This window comes from Delphinus delphis, chromosome 6, assembly GCF_949987515.2.
Source record: "Delphinus delphis chromosome 6, mDelDel1.2, whole genome shotgun sequence".
NCBI lineage: Eukaryota > Metazoa > Chordata > Mammalia > Artiodactyla > Delphinidae > Delphinus > Delphinus delphis.
This window is the reverse complement of record NC_082688.1, coordinates 56,059,016-56,081,943: the sequence shown is the minus strand read 5'-3', so window position 1 is coordinate 56,081,943 and position 22,928 is coordinate 56,059,016. Positions and strand designations below refer to the sequence as shown.

Below are 22,928 nucleotides of genomic sequence, written 5' to 3'. Positions count from 1 at the left end.
GCAAAGGAGATGGCAGATGATATGTGTTGAACAGAAAGGAATAAACATTGAGTAAGGCTTGGTAGTCTGGCTGTCTTCAGGTAAATGCTGTTAGGGCAGCAGCCTATCTTGGGGCCGATTAGTGTACAGAGGCACTGTTGATTTAGAAGACAGCAACAGTACAAGTCAAAGTTCTGGGAAAATTGAGTGAAAGGGCTGGTTAATGTGTAGTTGCTGGAGGGAACTCCCTGGCGGTCCGGTGGTTAGGACTCCACACTTCCACTGCAGGGGTTCCGGGTTCGATCCCTGATCAGGGAACTAAGATCATGCAATCTGCGTGGTGCAGCCAAAAAAAAAAAAAAAAAAAGTGTAGTTGCTGGAATAGTCTTTAAGCTACTCATGACCACTGCATTTTGTTTATAATGGTGACATTGAGCCATTAAGGAAAGATTAAATTATATTTTATATACTTTATTTATTAAGCAGGAACATATATAATACATTTTAGATAATATTTTAAAAATAAAATTGTTAAAATTGGAAGTTAGCTCTCCTTAAGTAAATTTCAGTTAATCTGGAATATGACATCATTAGGTAGCAGTTTCAATCATTAATGTCTACTCTAGCCATATTAAAAATATTGGACCTCTTCACCATTCTTTTTTTGCAAAACTATTTGGATTACTAGAAATAGTGTGCATGCTTTTGTACTCATTTCACATGTTTGTCTAAACTTACTGGTATTTTATTGATTTGGAAATCATTGGAGTTAAAGTAAAAATGTTTTCTACATTTTTGTGAATTAAAAGCTGGGCCTTCCCTGGTGGCGCAGTGGTTGAGAGTCCACCTGCCGATGCAGGGGACACGGATTCATGGCCCGGTCCGGGAAGATCCCACATGCCGCGGAGTGGCTAGGCCCGTGTGCCATGGCCGCTGAGCCTGCGGGTCTGGAGCCTGTGCTCCGCAATGGGAGAGGCCACAACAGTGAGAGGCCCGCATACCGAAAAAAGAAGGAAAAAAAAAAAAAGCTATGACTTATGATTAAGTGATTTATTTTCAAATTCTCTATAACACAAAATAACAATGACTTAATGAAGTAGACATTTGTCATTTGTGACCACCCAGCATTTTTGAAGAGCTGCCCAACATTTTGGTAATTTCCCATGTTGTAAGTCCTGACTTCCCAAAGCAGATGCCAGAAAATTTATATTCTCATACCCACTCATAGCTAAGGTAGAGGCCTGTGACCAGTCACGCTCTTCTCACTTGAAATTGCTTGGGACCAACATGAGGTGGCAGTCTTGGGCAGGGAAGTTAATCTTTTGGCAAAGGTGGTGGTAGGAGCTTCTAGTTGTTCTAGCTTCCTAGTATCAGAAATGCTAAGTAGTAGTGGAAGTCTAGTTTTTTCTGGAGAAGCTCTCAAAGTGTGGTTGGGATTCATATCTTCATATCTATTAAGTTTGGCTCTGTTACCCTTAACAGAGCTTAATTCCTTCTCTACTTTAGCTAGAAGAGATTCTGTTGTTGGTAGCTAAGTAAGAAGCTTGACTGAACACTTAATATGAATGGTTGGTTTTCCTAAAATATAATATTGTATATTGCTCATTTTAGAAAATGTAAATAAATGTCATGCTTTCCTTTTTCATGCTACCACTTTACATACTGTGTTGTATTGTTTTTTCAGTTAATGGATTATTTTGGATTACAACTTCTGTATATGTTTCTTACTAGATTGTAAACTCTTATTTAAGAGTGTGGTCCATGCTTTCACCTCTTTGTATTCTCACACATGGTAAGCATTCGATAAACTTTATAAAACTAGTAAAGTTAGGATACTTTAAAACATAATTTTCTTTTGTAAAGCTGTTCACTTGTTAGTGATGTTCTTACCAAGTTATACCTGACCAAAATAACCTTAGGCACAGCTTCTGTTCATATTTTACACAGTAACAGGTAAACATTCTTGAAGCCAGTAAGGAACAACCTCAAAAATGAGAACTTGTCCAGGAAAAAAAAAAATTGGGGAAAACTTTTTTGTTGTTCATTTGGTGATGTTTACTTTTACTTCCAGTTTTATTGAGAAATGATTGATATACATCACTGTATAAGTTTAAGATGTACAGCATGATGGTTTGACTTACATATATTGTGAAAAGATTACCACAGTAGATTTAATTATACTGACCATCTCATATAGATGTAATAAAAAGAAAAGAGGGACTTCCCTGGTGGCTCAGTGGTTAAGAATCCACTTGCCAATGCAGGGGACACGGGTTCGATCCCCGGTCCAGGAAGATCCCACATGCCGAGAAGCAACTAAGCCTGTGCGCCACAACTACTGAGCCCGCATGCCTAGAGCCCCTGATCCACAACCAGAGAAGCCACTGCAATGAGAAGCAAACACACCACAACGAAGAGTAGCCCCTGCTCGCTGCAACTAGAGAAAGCCCGTGCGCAGCAACGGAGACCCAATGCAGCCAAAAATAAATAAATAAAATAAATTTATTAAAAAAAAATTTCTCCTTGCAATGAGAACTATTAGGATCTACTTTCTTACTTTCCTATAACCGTTTTTTTTTCATTAGTGAATGTGGTTTTTATAACTATCCTCAGGCATTCATATAGCATTGCCCCAATACTGAGGGATTAATTTTTCAAGCTAACATTTTAGAAACATGTAGCACTCTATCTGATTTTAGTACAGCACTTCAGAACAAATTTTTAAATTGAGAATAATTTTGAAAGCTCTTTTTTATTTGTCCTTGTGAGCAGAGTGTGGTTTTCTTCAGCATTTTGTAATACAGTGTTTTTTTTAATGTTTTAATTATATTTTAAGTGTTTGACTAAGTTTTTTTAAATTGGCAGATTATAGACGTTAACTCTAGAGCTCTTTGGCAAGCTCCCATTCTGTATATACCATACTGCTGAGGATTGGGACAGAGACTCACAGCTCTACGTCTAAAGGATTATTCTGTGTTACGCTGGCCTACACCAGACCAATCTTTGTTTCTCTTTCTCCTGCCTCTTCAGTACTCATGGTCTAAGGCTAGAATCCATCATTCTCCCTTGAAGGGTTTAGTTTATAGGGAACAGAAGAGTGAGTAGCAGCCCTTGAGTAACTCAGGCAATGTCCACATTTGGCAGCATCATACCCCAACTAAGTCATGGCCTTTCCAGGCACCTGAGCCAACACAATTTGTGAATTACTGCCTAGTCTTCCAAGAGTAAGCCAGTTGGTGCTAACTTTGGCCCACCAATGACAAACTGTTTGTATTGCTGGCTCTTACGCTAATCACTGTGTAAGCCTAAGAAAGTTACCTTATCGCCCTTCTATGTCCTTAGTGTCCCCGTCTATAAATTGAATAAATAGTGTCTGAAATTGCCGTATCTCTAGCCTTTATTGGCCAAAGGTTGCTAGCACTGTTTTAGTCAAAACCAAGTCCATAAAAGTGTCTTGGTCTGCTCCAACTTCTCCTTTCATTTTCTTCCCTGAGCACTAGTTGTTACTCTTTCACCTCTACAGAAACAGAGCATGATTGATTGTGACAGGGTTGACCAAAATCAGTTTCTGTGCCAAGCATACTAAATGAATGCACTTTTTGTTGGTTGGTATTCTAACAGATAGTTTTCTATACCAAACTTTTAAACAAGCTCTGAGTTACATTTCATGAGAAATAACTTGAAAACCTTTTCTTTAGTTAACAACAGAATATTGAAGAAATGATTACCCTTCTCAGTATATATAAAGTGCAGAGAAACTCAATTTCATGGTAAACAATATCCATAAATCTAACAGGTAAGAAATATAATATCCATAAATCTTTTTGGTATTGGCTCTTTAATATCTCCTGGCTAATATTCTTTTTGAAAAGTTGATTGAAGAATTTTTTTTTATTTCATTGGCTGTATAGTTTAAAAGTTACATAGTACTATTAAGGCTTCTAATTAAAGACAACAGCCTTACTTCAACTCATCTTCTATTTCATGACTCAGAAACATCTACCTTTAACTTTTTAGCCATTTTTTCTAGTAATTATTTACACATTTCTAAATACATGCTGATTGCTAGTTCCTGATTTTTCAGTTTGGCATTATCTGTTGACATCCGTCTTTGGAAGATGAGATTTATTTCACTTACAACTGTTTCCACTCACTTGGAAGTTATATGCTCTATTTCTCTTATTAATTTTGATCTTTTCTGCCTCATCTGTCTTATATATGATTGATGAATAATTTAGCTCTATCTCATTTTTTACTCGCCGAACTAAACATTATTGTTACTGTTTTTTGTAGTATAATGTTTATTTACCCACATGATTCACAGTTGATTTGTTCTTCAATTCTTTCATCTTAGAACTTCTTTCTGTGATCATTGTTTTCCTGAAGTATATACTACAGAAGTATTTTCCCTGTATCTTGAAATTTGGATAGTTTCTATTACTGTCTCCAAGTTCACCAATCTTTTCTTCTGCTATGTCTAATTTGCCATTAGTCCCATTCAGTATATTTTCATCTCAGACATTGTAGTTTTCATCTCTAAAAGTTCAATTTGGGTCTATTTTATATCTCCCATGTCTCTACTTAACTTTTTGACCATATATATTACAGTTTCAATAACTACTCTAATGGCCTTATTTGCTAATCCTAACATTTGTTTCATTTCTGGGTCAGTTTTGAGTGATTGATTTTTATCTTCTCATTATGGACCATGTGTTTCTGCTTTGTTGTATGCCTAGTGTTTTGGTTTGGATGCCAAACATTGTGAGTTTTATCTTGGTGGGTGCCGGATATTTTTATATTTCTGTGAATCTCCTAGAGCTTTTTTTCTGGAATGCAGTTAATTACTTGGAAACAGTTTGGTCATTTTGGGTCTTTTATGATTTGTTACTTGGGTCCAGAACAGTGCTCAGTCTAGAGCTAATTATTCTCTACTACCAATGCAAGACCTTTCTGAGTATTCTATCCAACATCCCATGAATTATGAGTTTTTCCAGTGTGGCTTGTGGGAATAGACATTATATTTTCTAATCTTTTGGATGTTTTCCCCCACCTAGTTTTGGGTTGTTTCCTTACATGCATACACTAGTCAGTGCTCTGAATATTTGAGGGGGACTCTGTACATCTTTGCTGTTCTCACTTTATGCAGCTCTCTCTTCTTTAGTATTATGTCCTATAGACTTTAGCTGCCTTGGTGTCTCTGGATTCTTGACTTCTTCTCAACTCAGGGAGTCTGCTAGGCTCTACCTGGGTTCCCCCTCCTGCATCATGGCCTGAAAATTCTCTCAAAGCAGTAACTGCAACAGTTGTTGGGCTCATCTTCTCTGTTTCCCGTCTCTCTGAGATCACTGTCCTTTGCTTGATGTTTAGATTCTTACAGACCATTGTTTTATCTATTTTGTCAGGATTTTTATGGTTGGTTCAGGTAGGAGAGTAAATGTGATTCCTTGTTACTTCAGGTGGAAGCAGAAGACACTTTAGAAGTTTTTACTTTACTTAGAATGAGTTCTGCTTTTTGTCTAAATGAAAATGACTTTAATTTATCCTCATCCATGAATGATAGTTGTTTCTGGTTTATTTTGTTGCTATTGAGAAATCTCTCAATGTTTTTGTGATTGTTGTATATGTAAGCTGTCATTTTCCCCCCTGACTGCTTGTAAGATTTTTTTTTTGTCTTTGATGTTTTATTATTTTATTATGATATGCCCAAGTGTGGTTCTCTTAATTTACTTTCTTGGGCTTTTTGAATTGGGGATTTGTGTCCTTTATCATTTCTAGGAAATTCTCAGCCATTATCTCTTCAAATATTGCCATCATCACCACTCCCCTACCCCTCTTTTGTATTCTTATTTCTGGAGCTCCAACTGGGTGTTTGTTAGACTTTAATCTGTCCTCCCTCTTTTACTTCTTTAACATGCCTGTTTTATACTTTGTTTCATTAACTGAAATTTTCGAGATGAATTCTTGTGAAGGCTTTAGGACCCCGATTTTTCTATGTAGGGAAGTTTTTTTTCTTTTGGTTATTTTGGGGGTTTTTTTGGGCGGGGGGTTGCCACACTGCATGGCATGCGGAATCTTAGTTCTCTGCCCAGGAATCAAACCCGTGCCCCCTGCAGTGGAAGCTCAGAGTCTTAACCACTGGACCACCAGGGAAGTCCCATATGTGGGAAGGATTTTGAAGTGTGTAGTTTCTTTAATAGATAACAGGATTATTCAGATCTTTGTTCTTCTTGTGTCACTTTTGTTAGTTTGTGTTTTTCAAAAAACTTACCTGTTTCATTTAAATTGTCTCTTGGCATAAAGTTTCTTATAATATCTTTATATCATCTGTATCTGTAGAATCTACAGGATGTGCCCATTTTCATTTCTGGTATTGGTTTTGTGTATGTGTATGTTTGTTTTCTTCATCAGTATTGCCAAGGGTTTATTAATTTTAATAATGTTTCCAAAGAACCAACTTTCGAATTTAATGATTTTTCTATTGTATATTTGTTTTATATTTCATTGATTTCTGCTCTTTATTTCCTTCTTTCAGCTTTGGGGCTTTGATTTGCTGTTCTTTTCTAGTTTTTTTTCTTTTAATGAACACGTATGTTTGATTTTCAACTTTCCTTCTTTTCTAAATATACATTCTTAACTATAAATGTCCCTCAAAGTACTGCTTTAGTTACATACACCCCACCACTTTTAATTATTATATATTTTCCTTCCATATTTCCATCTCTACTCATTTGCATGTTTAAAGTCTGTTATTTTAGTACCTACCCTAGAAACTTTCATATGCATAATTAACTTATTAAAGCCTAATCAATATTTTTACCATTTTCCTGATTAATACAAGGACCTTGGAACACTTTTAACTGTAATCATTTCTCACCCAGCTTATTTGTTACTGTTGTAATGTATTTTAATTCTATCTTGTCTTCTTTTTAAACTCCACAAAACATTTTTATCATTATTTTATGCCCTGTCTATATAGATACAGCTATATATTACCACTTTTTTGCTCTTTTCCCATCTCTGATCATCAGTTAAGGATCATTGACCTTTATTCCATTTGAAGTAAATCCTTTAGCATTTCCTTTGGATGAGGTTCTGTTCATCACAAATATGGAGTTTTTGTTTGAAAATATCTTTATGTTTGTCTTCATTTTTGAAAGATATTTTTGCTGCGAATGGATATTTACATTGATAGTATTTTTAATATTAATTAATTAATTAATTAATATTTGGCTGCATTGAGTATTCATTTCTGCAGATGGGCTTTCTCTAGTTGTGGCAAGAGGAGGCTACTCTTCGTTGTGGTGTGTGGGCTTCTCACTACAGTAGCTTGTCTTTGTTGTGGAGAACGGGCTCTAGGCACGCGGGCTTTAGTAGTTGTGGCATGCGGGCTCAGTAGTTGTGGTGCACAGGCTTAGTTGATCCGCGACATGTGTGATCTTCCCGGCACAGGATTCGAACCCACGTCCCCTGCATTGGCAGGCAGATTCCTAACCACTGCACCACCAGGGAAGTCCCGATAGTTTTTTTTTTTTAAGTACATTAAAGATATTCCATTGTCTGCTGGCTTCCATTATTTCTGTTGAGATAACTGTAAATCTTTTTTTTCTTTTAATTTCTGTATTTTTCATATTTAGAAGTTTTCTTTAATTCTTTTTCAAAACTGCTTTGCATTTTAAAATAATCTTTTTCTTTGCCCTTGTTTTCAGTTTCTTTTCACTAGACGTATTTTGCACCTCCTAAATTACCTATGTCTATAGATTTTGGGGGGTCGTACTTTTTTTCCTATCCCTCAACAGTAACTTATTTCCTTTTATATTTTGGGGTTTTTTTGACTGAACTCATTTCTTGTTACTGAATCAGTGTGGGAGTTCCTTAAGATCTAGTTATAAGGTTCATTGCCTCAGAGAATTGATTTTTTTCTGTTCAAGTACCTGACAACAATTTTGACATGAGACCATGTTAAACTTTTTGAGCACCCAGGAAATGTGAATGTGGTCAGTAAATCCACATGAGTCAGCTTACAGTTACAAATTCTTTAAAGAGATTTTATTTTTTCTCCATCCAACACTCCTATTGTGAAGACAGTTTTCCTTTCAGTCCCTTAGTTGGGGCCAGGAGAAGGGACTGTTGTTGCTAGTATACCCTTCTGCTAATTTTGTGGGCTTTTGGAGTCCCAGCTTTGTGCTGGGGAAGCCAGATTCTATCATCCCACAACCACCCCCATTCAGCAAAAAGCTAAAACTCCCCAAAACTATAAGCACTTTTGAAAAAAAAATGAATTTTACCGAAAATCTCTAGTACTGTTTAGATATTTAAATGTAATTAATATACATAAATGCCAAATCACAAATGATAGTTTCTTCATTAGCTTTTTTAATGAACCAGAACTACTTGATTAATTTGTTGTATCTGTAATAATAAGGTAGTTATAGTGTGACCTCTTAGCCAGAAATATAAAAGTAAGTTTCTTCTATAAAATGAAAGTCCTGATATTGCTAAAATAGTATTCTTACTATGTATTTGTTTTAACAGATTACAATATGATAGTACAGAAAAATAGCCAGTGTCAGACACTGTGCCTCGACTTTCATTCAGAGTCCATGAATTAGTCACATCTTTATGTTTTTATACATCTTTTCTAGAGTAAGAGCTCTCACTCTTGAAAATTCAAGAGAAAGAAGTTATTATATTTTCTTCCCCTTGTTGGTGCATTTTAATTTCTCTCCCCAAACCTTATATGCTTTTATTTCTTTAAATACAGCTTTATTGAAATATAATTCACATACCATAGAGTTTACCTATTTAAATATAAAATCCAGCTGTTTTTAGTACATTCACAGAGTTGTGCAACCATCACTGCAGTCAATTTTAGAACGTTTCATCACACCAAAAATAAAGACTAATGGGACTTGCCTGGTGGTCCAGTGATTAAGACTCCATGCTCCCAAAGCAGAGGGCCTGGGTTTGATCCCTGGTCAGGGAACTAGATTCCACGTGCTGCAACTAAGAGTTCATATGCCAAAACTAAGATCCAGCGCAGCCTTAAAAAAAAAAAAAAAAAGACTGTGAAGTCACTTCCCATTTCCCCCACCTCCCCAGTCCTTGGAAACCTCTAATCTACTTTCCATCTCTATTCATTTCTGGACATTTTATGTAAATGGTATTATATAATATGTGGTCTTATGGGTGACTTTTTTTACTTAGTATCATGTTTCAAGGTTCATCCATGTTGTAACATGTATAAGCACTTCATTTTTTTTAATTGCCAAATAATATTCCATTGTACAGATATACCACTTTCTTTTTTTTTTTTTTTTTTGGTAGTTTGTCAAATGCTTTTTTTTCTTTAAACATCTTTATTGGAGTATAATTGCTTTACAATGGTGTGTTAGTTTCTGCTGTATAACAAAGTGAATCATTTATACATATCCATATGTCCCCATATCTCTTCCCTCTTGCATCTCCCTCCCTATCCCACCCCTCCAGGTGGTCACAGAGCACCGAGCTGATCTCCCTGTGCTTATGCGGCTGCTTCCCACTAGCTATCTATTTTACATTTGGTAGTGTATATATGTCCATGCCACTCTCTCACTTCGTCCCAGCTTACCCTTCCCGCTCCCCGTATCCTCAAGTGCATTCTCTAGTAAGTCTGTGTCTTTATTCCCGTCTTGCCCTTAGGTTCTTCATGACCTTTTTTATTTTTTCAGATTCCATATGTATGTGTTAGCATGCAGTAGTTGTTTTTCTCTTTCTGACTTACTTCACTCTGTATGACAGACTCTAGGTCCAACCACCTCACTACAAATAACTCAATTTCGTTTTTTTTTATGGCTGAGTAATATTCCATTGTATATATGTGCCACATCTTCTTATCCATTCATCTGTGGATGGACACTTAGGTTGCTTCCATGTCCTGGCTATTGTAAATAGAGCTGCAATGAACATTGTGATACATGACTCTTTTTGAATTCTGGTTTTCTTAGGGTATATGCCCAGTAGTGGGATTGCTGAGTCATATGGTAGTTCTATTTTTAGTTTCTTAAGGAACCTCCATATTGTTCTCCATAGTGGCTGTATCAATTTCCATTCCCACCAACAGTGCAAGAGGGTTCCCTTTTCTCCACACCCTGTCCAGCATTTATTGTTTGTAGAATTTTTGATGATGGCCATTCTGACTGGTGTGAGATGATACCTCATTGTAGTTTTGATTTGCATTACTCTAATGATTAATGATGTTGAGCATGCTTCCATGTGTTTGTTGGCAATCTGTATATCTTCTTTGGAGAAATGTCTATTTAGGTTTTCTGCCCATTATTAGATTGGGTTGTTTGTTTTTTTGATATTGAGCTGCATGAGCTGCTTGTAAGTTTGGGAGATTAATACTTTGTCAGTTGCTTCATTGGCAAATATTTTCTCCCATTCTGAGGGTTGTCTTTTGGTCTTGTTTATGGTTTCCTTTGCTGTGCAAAAGCTTTTAAGTTTCATTAGGTCCCATTTGTTTCTTGTTTTTATTTCCATTTCTCTAGGAGGTGGGTCAGAAAGGATCTTGCTGTGATTTATGTCATAGAGTGTTCTGCCTATGTTTTCCTCTAAGACTTTGATAGTGTCTGGCCTTACATTTAGGTCTTTAATCCATTTTGAGCTTATTTTTGTGTATGGTGTTAGGGAGTGTTCTAATTTTATTCTTTTACATGTAGCTGTCCAGTTTCCCCAGCACCACTTATTGAAGAGGCTGTCTTTTCTCCATTGTATATTCTTGCCTCCTTTATCAAAGATGAGGTGACCATATGTGCATGGGTTTCTCTCTGGGCTTTCTATCCTGTTCCTTTGATCTATATTTCTGTTTTTGTGCCAGTACCATACTGTCTTGATTACTGTAGCTTTGTAGTATAGCCTGAAGTCAGGGAGCCTGATTCCTCCAGGCCCATTTTTCTTTCTCAAGATTGCTTTGGCTATTTGGGGTCTTTTGTGTTTCCATACAAATTGTGAAATTTTTTGTTCTAGTTCTGTGAAAAATGCCATTGGTAGTTTGATAGGGATTGCATTGAATCTGTAGATTGCTTTGGGTAGTATAGTCATTTTCACAATGTTGATTCTTCCAATCCAAGAACATGGTATATCTCTCCATCTGTTTGTATCATCTTTAATTTCTTTCATCAGTGTCTTATAATTTTCTGCATACAGGTCTTTTGTCTCCTTAGGTAGGTTTATTCCTAGGTATTTTATTCTTTTTGTTGCAGTGGTAAATGGGAGTGTTTTCTTAATTACACTTTCAGATTTTTCATCATTAGTGTATAGGAATGCCAGAGATGTCTGTGCATTAATTTTGTATCCTGCTACTTTACCAAATTCATTGATTAGCTCTAGTAGTTTTCTGGTAGCATCTTTAGGATTCTCTATGTATAGTATCATGTCATCTGCAAGCAGTGACAGCTTTACTTCTTCTTTTCCGATTTGGATTCCTTTTATTTCTTTTTCTTCTTTAGCTGTGGCTAAAACTTCCAAAACTATGTTGAATAAGAGTGGTGAGAGTGGGCAACCTTGTCTTGTTCCTGATCTTAGTAGAAATGGTTTCAGTTTTTTACCATTGAGGACGATGTTGGCTGTGGGTTTGTCATATATGGCCTTTATTATGTTGAGGAAAGTTCCTTCTGTGCCTACTTTCTGGACGGTTTTTATCATAAATGGGTGTTGAATTTTGTTGAAAGCTTTCTCTGCATCTATTGAGATGATCATATGGTTTTTCTTCTTCAATTTGTTAATATGGTGTATCACATTGATTGATTTGCATATATTGAAGAATCTTTGCATTCCTGGGATAAACCCCACTTGATCATGGTGTATGATCCTTTTAATGTGCTGTTGGATTCTGTTTGCTAATATTTTGTTGAGGATTTTTGCATCTGTTCATCAGTGATATTGACCTATAGTTTTCTTCCTTTGTGACATCTTTGTCTGGTTTTGGTATCAGGGTGATGGTGGCCTCGTAGAATGAGTTTGGGAGTGTTCCCCTCTCTGCTATATTTTGGAAGAGTTTGAGAAGGATAGGTGTTAGCTCTTCACTAAATGTTTGATAGAATTCACCTGTGAAGCCGTCTGGTCCTGGGCTTTTGTTTGTTGGAAGATTTTTAATCACAGTTTCAATTTCAGTGCTTGTGATTGGTCTGTTCATATTTTCTTTTCTTCCTGGTTCTGTCTCTGAAGGTTGTGCATTTCTAAGAATTTGTCCATTTTTTCCAGGTTGTCCATTTTATTGGCATATGGTTGCTTGTAATAATCTCTCATGATCCTTTGTACTTCTGCAGTGTCAGTTGTTACTTCTCCTTTTTCATTTCTAATTTTATTGATTTGAGTCTTTTCCCTTTTGGTTTCTCCCAAAACTAATTGATAAATTGGTTTATCAATTTTGTTTATCTTCTCAAAGAACCAGCTTTTAGTTTTATTGATCTTTGCTATCATTTCCTTAATTTCTTTTTCATTTATTTCTGATCTGATCTTTATGATTTCTTTCTATTTATCCATTCAGCAGTTGATGGATATACAAATACCAAATACATTTGGTAGTTTTACTCTTTGACTATTATGAGTAATGCTACTATGAACATTAATATACAAGTTTTTGTGTGGACATATATTTTCATTTCTCTTGGACATATACCTAGGAGTAGGTTTGCTGGGTCATATGTTTAACCTTCTGAGGACCTGCTAGACTGCCTTTGAAAGTAGCTATATCCTTTATAGTGTATGAAGTTTCCAGTTTCTCCATAGTTTTACCAATAGCTGTTAGTATCTCTCTTACAATAATCATCTCAAGATCATTATCTTAAGAGAGATACCAATTCATGTATTGGTATCGTACTGTGGTTTTGATTTACATGTCTCTAACGGATAATGATGTTGAGCATCTTTTCATCGGCTTATTATTCATTTGTACGTCTTCTTTGGAGAAATATTTACTTTGTCCATTTTTAGTTCGGTTATTTTATCCTTTTATTATTGAGTTATAAGTGTACTTTTATTTTCTAGATACAGATCTCTCATTAGATACGTGATTTGCAAAAATGTTCTCCCATTCCATGGTTGTCTTTTCACTTGATGATGTCCTTTAAAAGCACAAACGTTTTTAGTTTTGATGGTGACCACTTTATTTTTTCTTTTGTTGCTGTGCTTTTGGTGCCATATATAAAAACACTTAGCCTAATGCAAGATCACGGAGACTTCTTTTTATCTAATTTAATTTTTTTAATTAAGAAAATTTAAAGCAGTGCCCGTAAAGAACTTTTTAAGGGGAAGAAAGCACTTATAATCTCATCAACATAGGATTCACGTATTTTTGGAATACTGTCATCTCCTTGTTCAGTATTTGCATATTTTCATTATTGCTTGTTTATTTCATAACAAACAATATTTCATTATTGTTTGTTAAGTACCATATTGTGTTCTGATGTTTTTGGTGTTTATGCATAATATTCATAATTTTAAGGCTATATAATATATCCAGCTTATTTCCCAGTTATGTAATACAACTTCTTTATATTTTTATTTTCCTTATACAGAACTCCAGTTAACACTGACAAACACGTAACTTTTTGCTTCTATTGAATTATCTTCTTAGAATAACTTTTTAGGAATGGAATTATCAGGTCAAAGGATGTAAACATGTTTACAGCTCTTACATGACATCATATTACTTCTAGAAAGCACTAAACTGTGCTTTTGTGTAGTAAACATTTTAAAAATGTTTTTCATTTATTTTGAAGTTGATACACATTGTGAGTTGAACAGTTTTGCCTTGAGTAGCAATGTTAGTGATAATCCTCCATCAGTAAAACTCAGGATCAAGTTATATGTGTATTTCTTCATCTGAAAAAAAAAATCACAATAGTACATCTAATGGGACACTTTGTACTGATAGTGAAAACTAGAACAGCCAATTGCCTTGTTGACTGAAGATAAATATGACATACTTAAAATTTAGTATTTTATGGTATTCTCTACTTTAAGTAATAATAATATAATTTGTTAAATTTTCTTTAGGCTTCGGGAGCAGGAAAGAAAAGAAGCAGAAGAAGCTAGTCAAAAGGAAGTAGAAGAATGGGAAAGAAAACTTCTAGCTCAAGCAGCTCCAACTTGTATGGAGACCATGTGGGAAATTCCAGCAATCGGGCATTTCCTTTGTTTAGCCCAGCAAATTCTAAATTTGCCAGAAATAGTCTTTTACGAATTGGAACGCTGTCTTCTGATGCCTCAGTGTAACGCTTTTCTATCTAAAATAATGACTTCTCTATTAAGTCCTCCCCATCGCAGACCTACCTTACATCGAAGACCTACTTTGCCTTATAGAACCTGGGAAGCAGCACTGAGACAGAAAGTACAGCAGTGGTACACGGCTGTAGGGCAGACTGAAAATCCCAATAACTGTGCTGAAAAACTTGGGTTGTGTCCTCAGTTTTTTAAAGTTCTTGGAGAAGTTAATCCATTGGAAGAAAAACTTTTTCATGAACTACCTTTCTACCAAAAAGTGTGGTTACTTAAGGGTCTTTGTGACTTTGTGTATGAAACACAGAAGGAAGTTCAAGATGCTGTACTTGGACAGCCTATTCATGAATGCAGGGAAGTTATCCTTGGTTACGATTATTTGGAGAATGCTTATGTACATTTCCCACAGTTCTGTGGTGCAGATGTACGGATTTATAAACAGAGACCTTTTCAAGCCCCAGAATTTCCAGTTCCACCCATTAAAATACAAAGAGTACCTCGGATTAAACTGGAGAAATTGAAGTGTGACTATGTTAGTGCAAGTAATGGAGAACATAGGTGTAGTAGAGAAGGCCTGCCCTCTGCCTTCAGGAAAGAGCAGGAAATTAGTTTTGATCCAACTTGCTGCCCTGCTAAAATGAACTTGGATAATCATGACATTTCTGTTGAAATGGAAGTGAAATCCAACTGTGAAATTAGAATTCGTAGGCCCTGTGAAATGAAAATAACTGATTGCTGTAAAGAAAATTTAGAGAAACCAGGGAGCCCAGGGGAAGTTACTGGCTTTGGAGAGCCTCTCAGTCCAGGTGAAATAAGGTTTATAGAAAATCAGGAAAAATATGGTGAAGCTTCCAGAGTAAAGCCTGAACCCAGTCCATTAAAAGAAAATGCTCTGAAATCTTGCCAAATACATGTAAATGGAAGTCACAGTGATCATCCAGAAATTAACTGCCACAAAGTTGTAAGGGATATTCTATTAGAACAGTCACTGCAGAGCCACAAGAAACTCAAAGTAACTAAAATGAGGGCAAAAAAGAAGAAAAAGAAAAAAAAGAAATTGAAAGATGTTTTGAATGAAAACTTACAAAGAAAGCGCGAAGGTCTTCATTCCCTTGCATTCAAGTCTTACAAACCTGAGATCCAGAATAAGTTATTGATCATCAAAAAGAAAGCAAAACACAAGAAGCACAAATCTGGTAAGCTAACACAAAATGGGTGAGAATTACATTTTAGCATATATCAAGTAGTGCTTTCAATTAGGCATCATGGAAGGCTCTGACTGACAAAATGAAATAACGTGTGTGTGTGTGTGTGTGTGTGTGTGTGTGTGTGTGTGTGTGTGTGTGTGTGTGTGTGTGTGTGTGTGTGTGTGTGTGTGTGTGTGTGTGTGTGTGTGTGTGTGTGTGTGTGTGTGTGTGTGTGTGTGTGTTTAAAGGTCAAGTTTTATATTAGTCCCCGTAATTAAAACCCAGAGCAGAAGAGGTTTTATATATAATACTAACAACAACAAAATACTGATGTAATACATTTGAATTTAATTCTCAGTTGAGAATCTTTGGGCATTATGTTTTTACATTCTCTGGACCAATTTCTCCATAAGTGATGCTTCCCATCATTTTTAAGAAGTGTTTTTTTCCCCAGGCTAAGGGCAGTACAGTGCAATGGAAGAAGCACTGATATCAAGAGGTATCATTCCCAGAGCTAAAGTGTGTAGCAACTAGCTTCTTAAACCAAGGCAAGTTAGATTATTTTTCTGGGTCTTAGTTTTTTCCCACATTATATATTTTTCAACTTCCTGAAAAATTATTTTAGTATGTATTTTCATATCCAGAAAAAAATGTGAACTATAAGGGAAAAATTACATCAACTAATAAGATATGAAGCTTTTTTTTTTTTACAGGATTTGTAAGTTTGTCTTACACCAGATTTAAGTACTCACTATATTTGCCACAAGCCTGTTTGAACAATAACAACAAAAATTCCGATGAATAAATTCTTCAGTGGTTGTTTGCTCTCTTTTTATAATTACTCAGGTGCTTTTGCTTTTCCTGTTGTTTGCCATTTAATCAATTTATGTCTCAGTTACTAAGAGCATAGATGAGATAAAAGCACATGATCAACTTCATTTATTAACACTAATAAAAAGTTGTTGGATTGGGAAAAACTTGAATAGTTTACTAAAATGAGTTGTGATTTATTGTCATTATTTATGGATTTCAGTTTTTTATTCCTTCCCTCAGTAACAAAGGTAATGAAGATTAGACAGTAATTTGATGAGTTGGCAGATGAGGGAGTGAACTTTGTTTAGCTGATATAGTTGCTTTTATACTTTAGTTATTTAAATCATTAAATACAGTTAAATGTATTTTAAAATGCATATGTAATACATAATTGATAAAGAAGTAGTACAAATTTTACCATCAAGAACAGGCTTGGGCTTCCCTGGTGGCGCAGTGGTTGAGAGTCCACCTGCTGATGCAGGGGACACGGGTCCGTGTGCCGGTCTGGGAAGATCCCACATGCCGCAGATCGACTAGGCCCATGAGCCATGGCCGCTGAGCCTGCGCGTCCGGAGCCTGTGCTCCGCAACAGGAGAGGCCACAACAGTGAGCGGCCCGCATACTGCAAAAAAAAAAAAAACAAAAAAAAAACTTAATTTGTTGAACTAAAAATTGCAAAGTGGTCCACATTGACCCAGATGATAAAAAGCTACAGTTTTTTTAAAGTGACTCTCAACAATAAATCCTTTAAATTTTATAAGCAATCCATTAGGCTATATAAATTTAGTTTTACTGATTTGGCAAGTTCTCTTTGAAATGTTAGCCTCTAATATATTAAATAATATTTTAAAATTTAAAAACTGTTTTCAATTCCAAAGCATGTAGTATTGTTTTATTAATACCATTATCACCTAAAAGCTTTTAAGTGTTCATTTATGACCTACTATTGATGTGTTGAAAAGTAATTATGGCTTATGATGATTTATAAAATAAAATAGATATTGATGTAGCTCCTATACAGATTATACCAGTAGCAGAATAAAAATATTAACTCCTAAGGATTGAATTAAAAGGAGTTTGTATTGTAAGCAAATAAAGTGTTGCTTCATTTTTAAAATGGAAGTTCAGAGTGTTTGTAGATCAGAGAAAAAATTTGTGGGAGTTGCATGTCTAGTTCTAGACAAGTGGGTGAATAAAACTCAGAAGCAAATTCAGTGAGTACGGTTCACGCTCTCTGAGGCTGTTTGTTGGGAAGAGAAGGCTTATAGGAATGAAGTAGAAGAAAATAATGGCACTCGCCTATACACTTTCTCATTTTATCTTCAGGGCAAATTTTGGAAAGTCAGTTTTCAGTGGCACAAATACTAGGATCTGGCTAATACAGTTTCCTTCTCCCTTGTTAGTACTGAGTAAGCATAGGCCAATTCTTTAGTTTCTTCACTAAACTTCTTACTGGCATAACAGTACTACGTAAAATGATATAACAACAACAAAACATCTGTTTTACGTCTTTCTGTACACTTGTCTATCTGAGGCTTTGCCCTGAGGTTTTTTTATTAGGTATATGACATTGTGGCCTTTTATAGTTAGGGGCATACCCTAATCCAGTGTTTCCTTTCTTACTCCTTTTAAAAGTGAGCTTCATGGTCACAGGTTTGGGAAATATTCCTCTTACAGATTCACATTGTGCATTAGTACAGGTCCACAGTGCATCTTACAAAACTCTTGTACCAGATGTGTTTTGGAATTCAGAAATCTTCAGATTTTAGAAGGGTATTATGATATATATAATGTTTATTAAATAACATCCCCAGTGGAGCTTAGGGCAGCCCGTGTAATCAAATGTATAATTTCTACAGAAAAATATGAAATAGACAAACTAAATGAGATGAAGACTACAAAGAACCTCATAACAGTTTATGTCATGTTTTGCTATCATATAAATTATTTTTAAAACTTCAGTTTTCAGAACCTTTTGGACTGTAGAATTGTACATAAGTGATTCTGGGCCAGTATATTAAGGACTTCAGAAAATCTTGAAGAAAACTGTTTAGTTTTGTTTAACCCAGTATTTTTCAAGTTTACTTGAATACAGAGCTTTTTTCAAGGAATAGTATTCTGTAGAATGTGCTTTGGGATAAAGCTGTGTCACCCATGGCTGATTTATGAACCTTTACTTAGGGTGGACTAAATGTAGTTAATCGAGATTTACGTAGTTAACCTGGTCCAATTTATGTTGATTACACAGGCCCTAAATTTTGGTGGAATCTCCAGATTTAGTAAAGCTTATTGTGATGGCAGATGATTTTTAGTAGAAGGCACAAAGATAAATTGGTTGAAAATGATTTGATAATTTTAGTGTGCTGTGAGGCACTTTTGCAATCCATAAGCATTTTAATCTGTTTTTCAGAATTGGACTCTTCTTCCTGCTTTGTAAATTTTGAATTTATTTTCATTTATTTAAGCCTGCTCCTTCCTCTTGGAAGCATTGTAGAATAGAAAAACATTGGCATTTTCCCAAATATGCATACTTATAGCACTAGATACTTCTCCTTCATAATATTTATAAAATTTATTCTTAATAGTTGAATTTCTAGGTGGTTTTGATGATTGTCTCCCTCTGTTCTATAACATTCTTGAGGACAGAAGGATTATTTCTGGTTTTGCATCCCTAGCACTTAGCACAGTGACTAACTCATTGTGTAAGAATCTATTGAATGAATAAATGAACACACATAATGCGGTTCTCCCAGGTATAACTAAGATTTATCCCTTAATATGTATCTTTCACATTCTTTTAATGCATTTATATTTTTTAATAGGATTATACTATACATACCATTTTACAATCTGCTTTTTTCCCACATGACAGTATACCATGAACATCTTTGTGCAATAAATAGATCTCTATAGCATCATTTTAAATGGCTGTGTAGGATTCTGTTATGTGTATTGTGTAGTCCATTTAACCAACCTCCTTACTGGACATTTTGGTTGTTTTTGGTAATGCACTATTATAGATTGTGTAGAGCAGGTAGAGTTGAGTGAAATGAGTGAGAAATCTTAAAATGAGAGGACTTTTTATAAAACCTGAAAAAAACAAACAAAAATGATTCAAGATACATTAATTATTACAAAAAAGCTTGTGGTATTTTAAGTTATTTATTTCAACCAGTTTGGTTTGGAGGGGTTTTCCCTCCTTACATGGTCGTTATTTTCAACCAAATCATTTTGTGTGAGCTCCTCTAAACCAATTAAAATAAATAAGACAAGTGGTGTTAGTTTCTTATAGGTGAAGAAACTAAGGTTCAAAAATAGTAAATAGCCTCATTTAATAATTGTTAAGTATATGGTAAAGACCATACAAAGGTCAAAGAGAGGCTAAATCCATGTGTGCTATAGTAAGATTTAATAGAAGATGAAGGACTTTGAAGAATAATGGGGATTGGGTAGATGAAAAATGGTTAATAATGTGAGCACAGCCATGGAGGCGTAATTAAGCCAAGTGTCAGTGAAAAAATAAGCATAATTAGAGAAAAACTTAAGGGAAAAGTTGAAAAGTTGAGGGTTTAAAAGGTGTTTGAATGATGGAAATATGCCATTTTGAGGTGATATCTTTCTGGATACGTGGTGCTATTTTAGATAATTGAATCAGGAATACAGTGCAGGGAAATGAGCTTGAAATAAAATATATCAAATGTGTGAAAGTAATGAGCTGCTTTATAGGGAATGACTGAGAAAGTAATGTAATCTACAATATTTGATTATATCCAGGCCCTTATCTGTGAAACAGTTGTGTAATTCTGTGTTAATATTACTATAGAACCTAACTATGTTTGTCTTTATGGGAAAAATTCTTAGAGGACCAACTCAAGATGCCAAGGTACAAGACTGAAAGAATCGACTATACTCCATGTTCTTTTATTTTAATGCCTTCTACTTCCCCCACCCCTCCAAAAACCTAATACTCGTATGATGATTACTGCATGCCAGGCACTATTCTAAGCCTTTATATATATTGTCTCATTTAATCCTCATAAAAACTCATAAGTAGATGCTACTATTCCCCCCATTATATAGATTTTATAGATTTTTAAAAACTGAGGCACAGAGAGGTTTATTAACGTATCCAAGGTCACACAGCTAGTAAGTGAATGGCAGGATTAGGAGAAGGAATGTTGCAGGGTAATTAGGATGCCATTTAAGAGCTATAAAAAGAAACTGGCAGTGTTTATAAAAATGAAGGGATAGAAGATAACTCCAGGAGGAGGAAATTCTAAATCCAGATAAGGAATGATTATATAACTGTTCTATCACACTGACAGAAGAAAATAACATTTTGAGAGAGATGTTGCAGTAAATAGCAGAATTTGACAACTAATTCAGTATTCTGAGTTAAAGGGGAAAAAAAGAAATAGGTATTCAGGAGTTATCGAATTATTTTATAGTGTTAAAAAAATGCCAGTATGATGAGAAATTTGCTCATAGGCAAGGAGAATAGAAGGAAAATCAGCTGTTTTATTAAAGTCAATGGCTTACTTAGAACATTCCAGAAACTTATATTAGCCAAGATATGGACACTTAGTAAATTAAAGCCATATTTAGACTGTTTCTGTGACTTCACCGTCTAGCTAGGCACTTGCCAGAATCACTTATAATACAAATGCTCTTGGGTTTTTACTTTTAACAGTGATTAATGTCTTAGTATCCATTCACATTAATATTCCTAAAATGAAAGTACTGAGAGAGTAGTGTATGTGTTAGAATAATTTTTAAACATGGGAAGGCCGAATCTAGGAGTATTGAAGTGGAAGCCTGAATAGTCCAAGGAGCCAAGGAGTGAATACAGGCAGGAAAACCAGGTGAAGGTAAAGATGAAGAATAAGAGACTAAGGAAAGAGTTGGATTGGGAATGATAGTCACCTTAATTTTTCTGGTAAGTGTATCTCCATGTTCTAGAATACTGCAATTTTATGCCTAAGTTATAGTGTGAAATATATTTTTAGTTATATTTTTCTCTCAAGTTGGGCTTCCTTCTAGAGCTGATCTAAGCGTAATTTTAAAAAGCTTCATTAGGCTGTGCTTGTATCAATTACTAGGCCATATTTAGTTTCCTTATCCATTTCTAGGTACATGTTGACACTCACTTTTTGCCCATGTTTGTGTTTTAGGCTCAGGAATTGTGTTGAAATTCTTTGTATGTTTTAAATTGACTTCTGACAGTTATATTTTATGGGACTAGGTGACTTAGGGCAGTGGAGGTAAAAGCCGTGGGTATGATCAAGTAAGTGGTAGAGGAATGGAAGCCCACTAGGGGGCAGTATGTAACTTGCCCTCTGTATTATCTGGCCCTGGAGCAAAAGCAGGTTATAAAACAAAGGCTGTGTGGTTTTACAGTATCCCATGCTCCATTTTAAAAGTAATATTTAATAAAAAGTAACAGTTGATTTTTATTGAAGAATACAGGAAAATTTGTATTCAAATTGTTTTGTGGAGGACATAGTCTCAAGGTATTAAGTAATAGTGAATATGCAAATCTTATAACCCTAATCAAAAGGAATGCTCTGAAATCAATCAGATGCAGATTACATCCCTGTAGAATGTCTGAAAACAATGCAGTATTTTACCATAAAAAGAGCACAGCTTTGAAGTGAGACCCATCTAGTACAAATATATGCTCCAGTGCATATTAGCTGTAAGTTCTCCATCAATTTATTTACCTGTTTATAGCCTGTTTCTTTCTCTGTGAAAAATGAGGTAATACCTACCTTGCTGTATTTTTTCAAGGTTTAATGGAATAGCAAGCAAATGCATAGCACCTAGCATGGTGCCTGGCACACGGTAGGAATCGATAGATGGTAACTATGATTTTTGAGAGGTTAGAATTACATAATGGAAAGAGCTTGGACTTTGGTGTTAGAGTCCCTGGCTCTGGGGCTTACTTATTACAGTGTAACACTTAAGTAAGTTAAGTAACTTTTTTGATCTTCATTTATCCCTTATTAAAATGGGGATGTTGCCTACCTTGGAGGGTGGTTTTCAGAATTAACTGAGGTAATTTATATATCACCTTACTAAGTGTCTGACACATAGTAGGCTATCAATAAATGTTATTTTCCTTACTACCGTTCCTAGGTCATGTTGTGAAACTCTTTGGTAAATTGTGTAAATTATTTAAATTGTCTGTCAGCGTTTTCCTCATTATAAAATGGACTCAGATTGACCCTAAGAATTGTAAACAATTACCTGCCTCCCTTTTTCTATCCCCAAACTGATAAAATTTCTGATGAAGTATAGGATTCTTATATTTAAGGATCATTTCTCTTGTGTGCTAAATGCTGTACATGCAAAATGAATAATAGGATTTCTGTTGTCAGTAATTTCCAATCTAGTAAGGAAGAGAAATATATAAACAGATAATTATAATACTGTATGATAAGTGTTACATTAATTGATATGTGTACGAAGTCGAGTGGTAGCACATAGGACATAAGAGCAAGAAGAACTAAAATGAAGGACTAAGTTAATAAAAGAATTTGAAGAAGGTTAAAAGATAATAAACATTTTGTTTAAACCTTTACCACAACTTAGCTAAGGCACGTGAGAACAACAGCTAACATTTATTGGTGATTTACCATGTGCCTAGCAGTAGTCTAAGCTCTTAACATGTTTTAACTTGTTTAATTCTCA

General features: G+C 35.1%; 1 protein-coding gene across 4 annotated transcripts in view; it reads left to right on the top strand.

Moving 5' to 3' along the window:
* The window catches only part of BRD10 (bromodomain containing 10), a 104,638-nt gene that overhangs the window by 38,806 nt on the left and 42,904 nt on the right, over positions 1-22,928 (top strand). For all 4 annotated transcript variants that reach the window (XM_060014727.1, XM_060014726.1, XM_060014725.1 and 1 more), the window contains one exon: positions 14,017-15,434. In XM_060014727.1, coding sequence (XP_059870710.1) covers positions 14,017-15,434 — 1,418 coding nt within the window. The remainder of the gene's footprint in view (positions 1-14,016; positions 15,435-22,928) is intronic.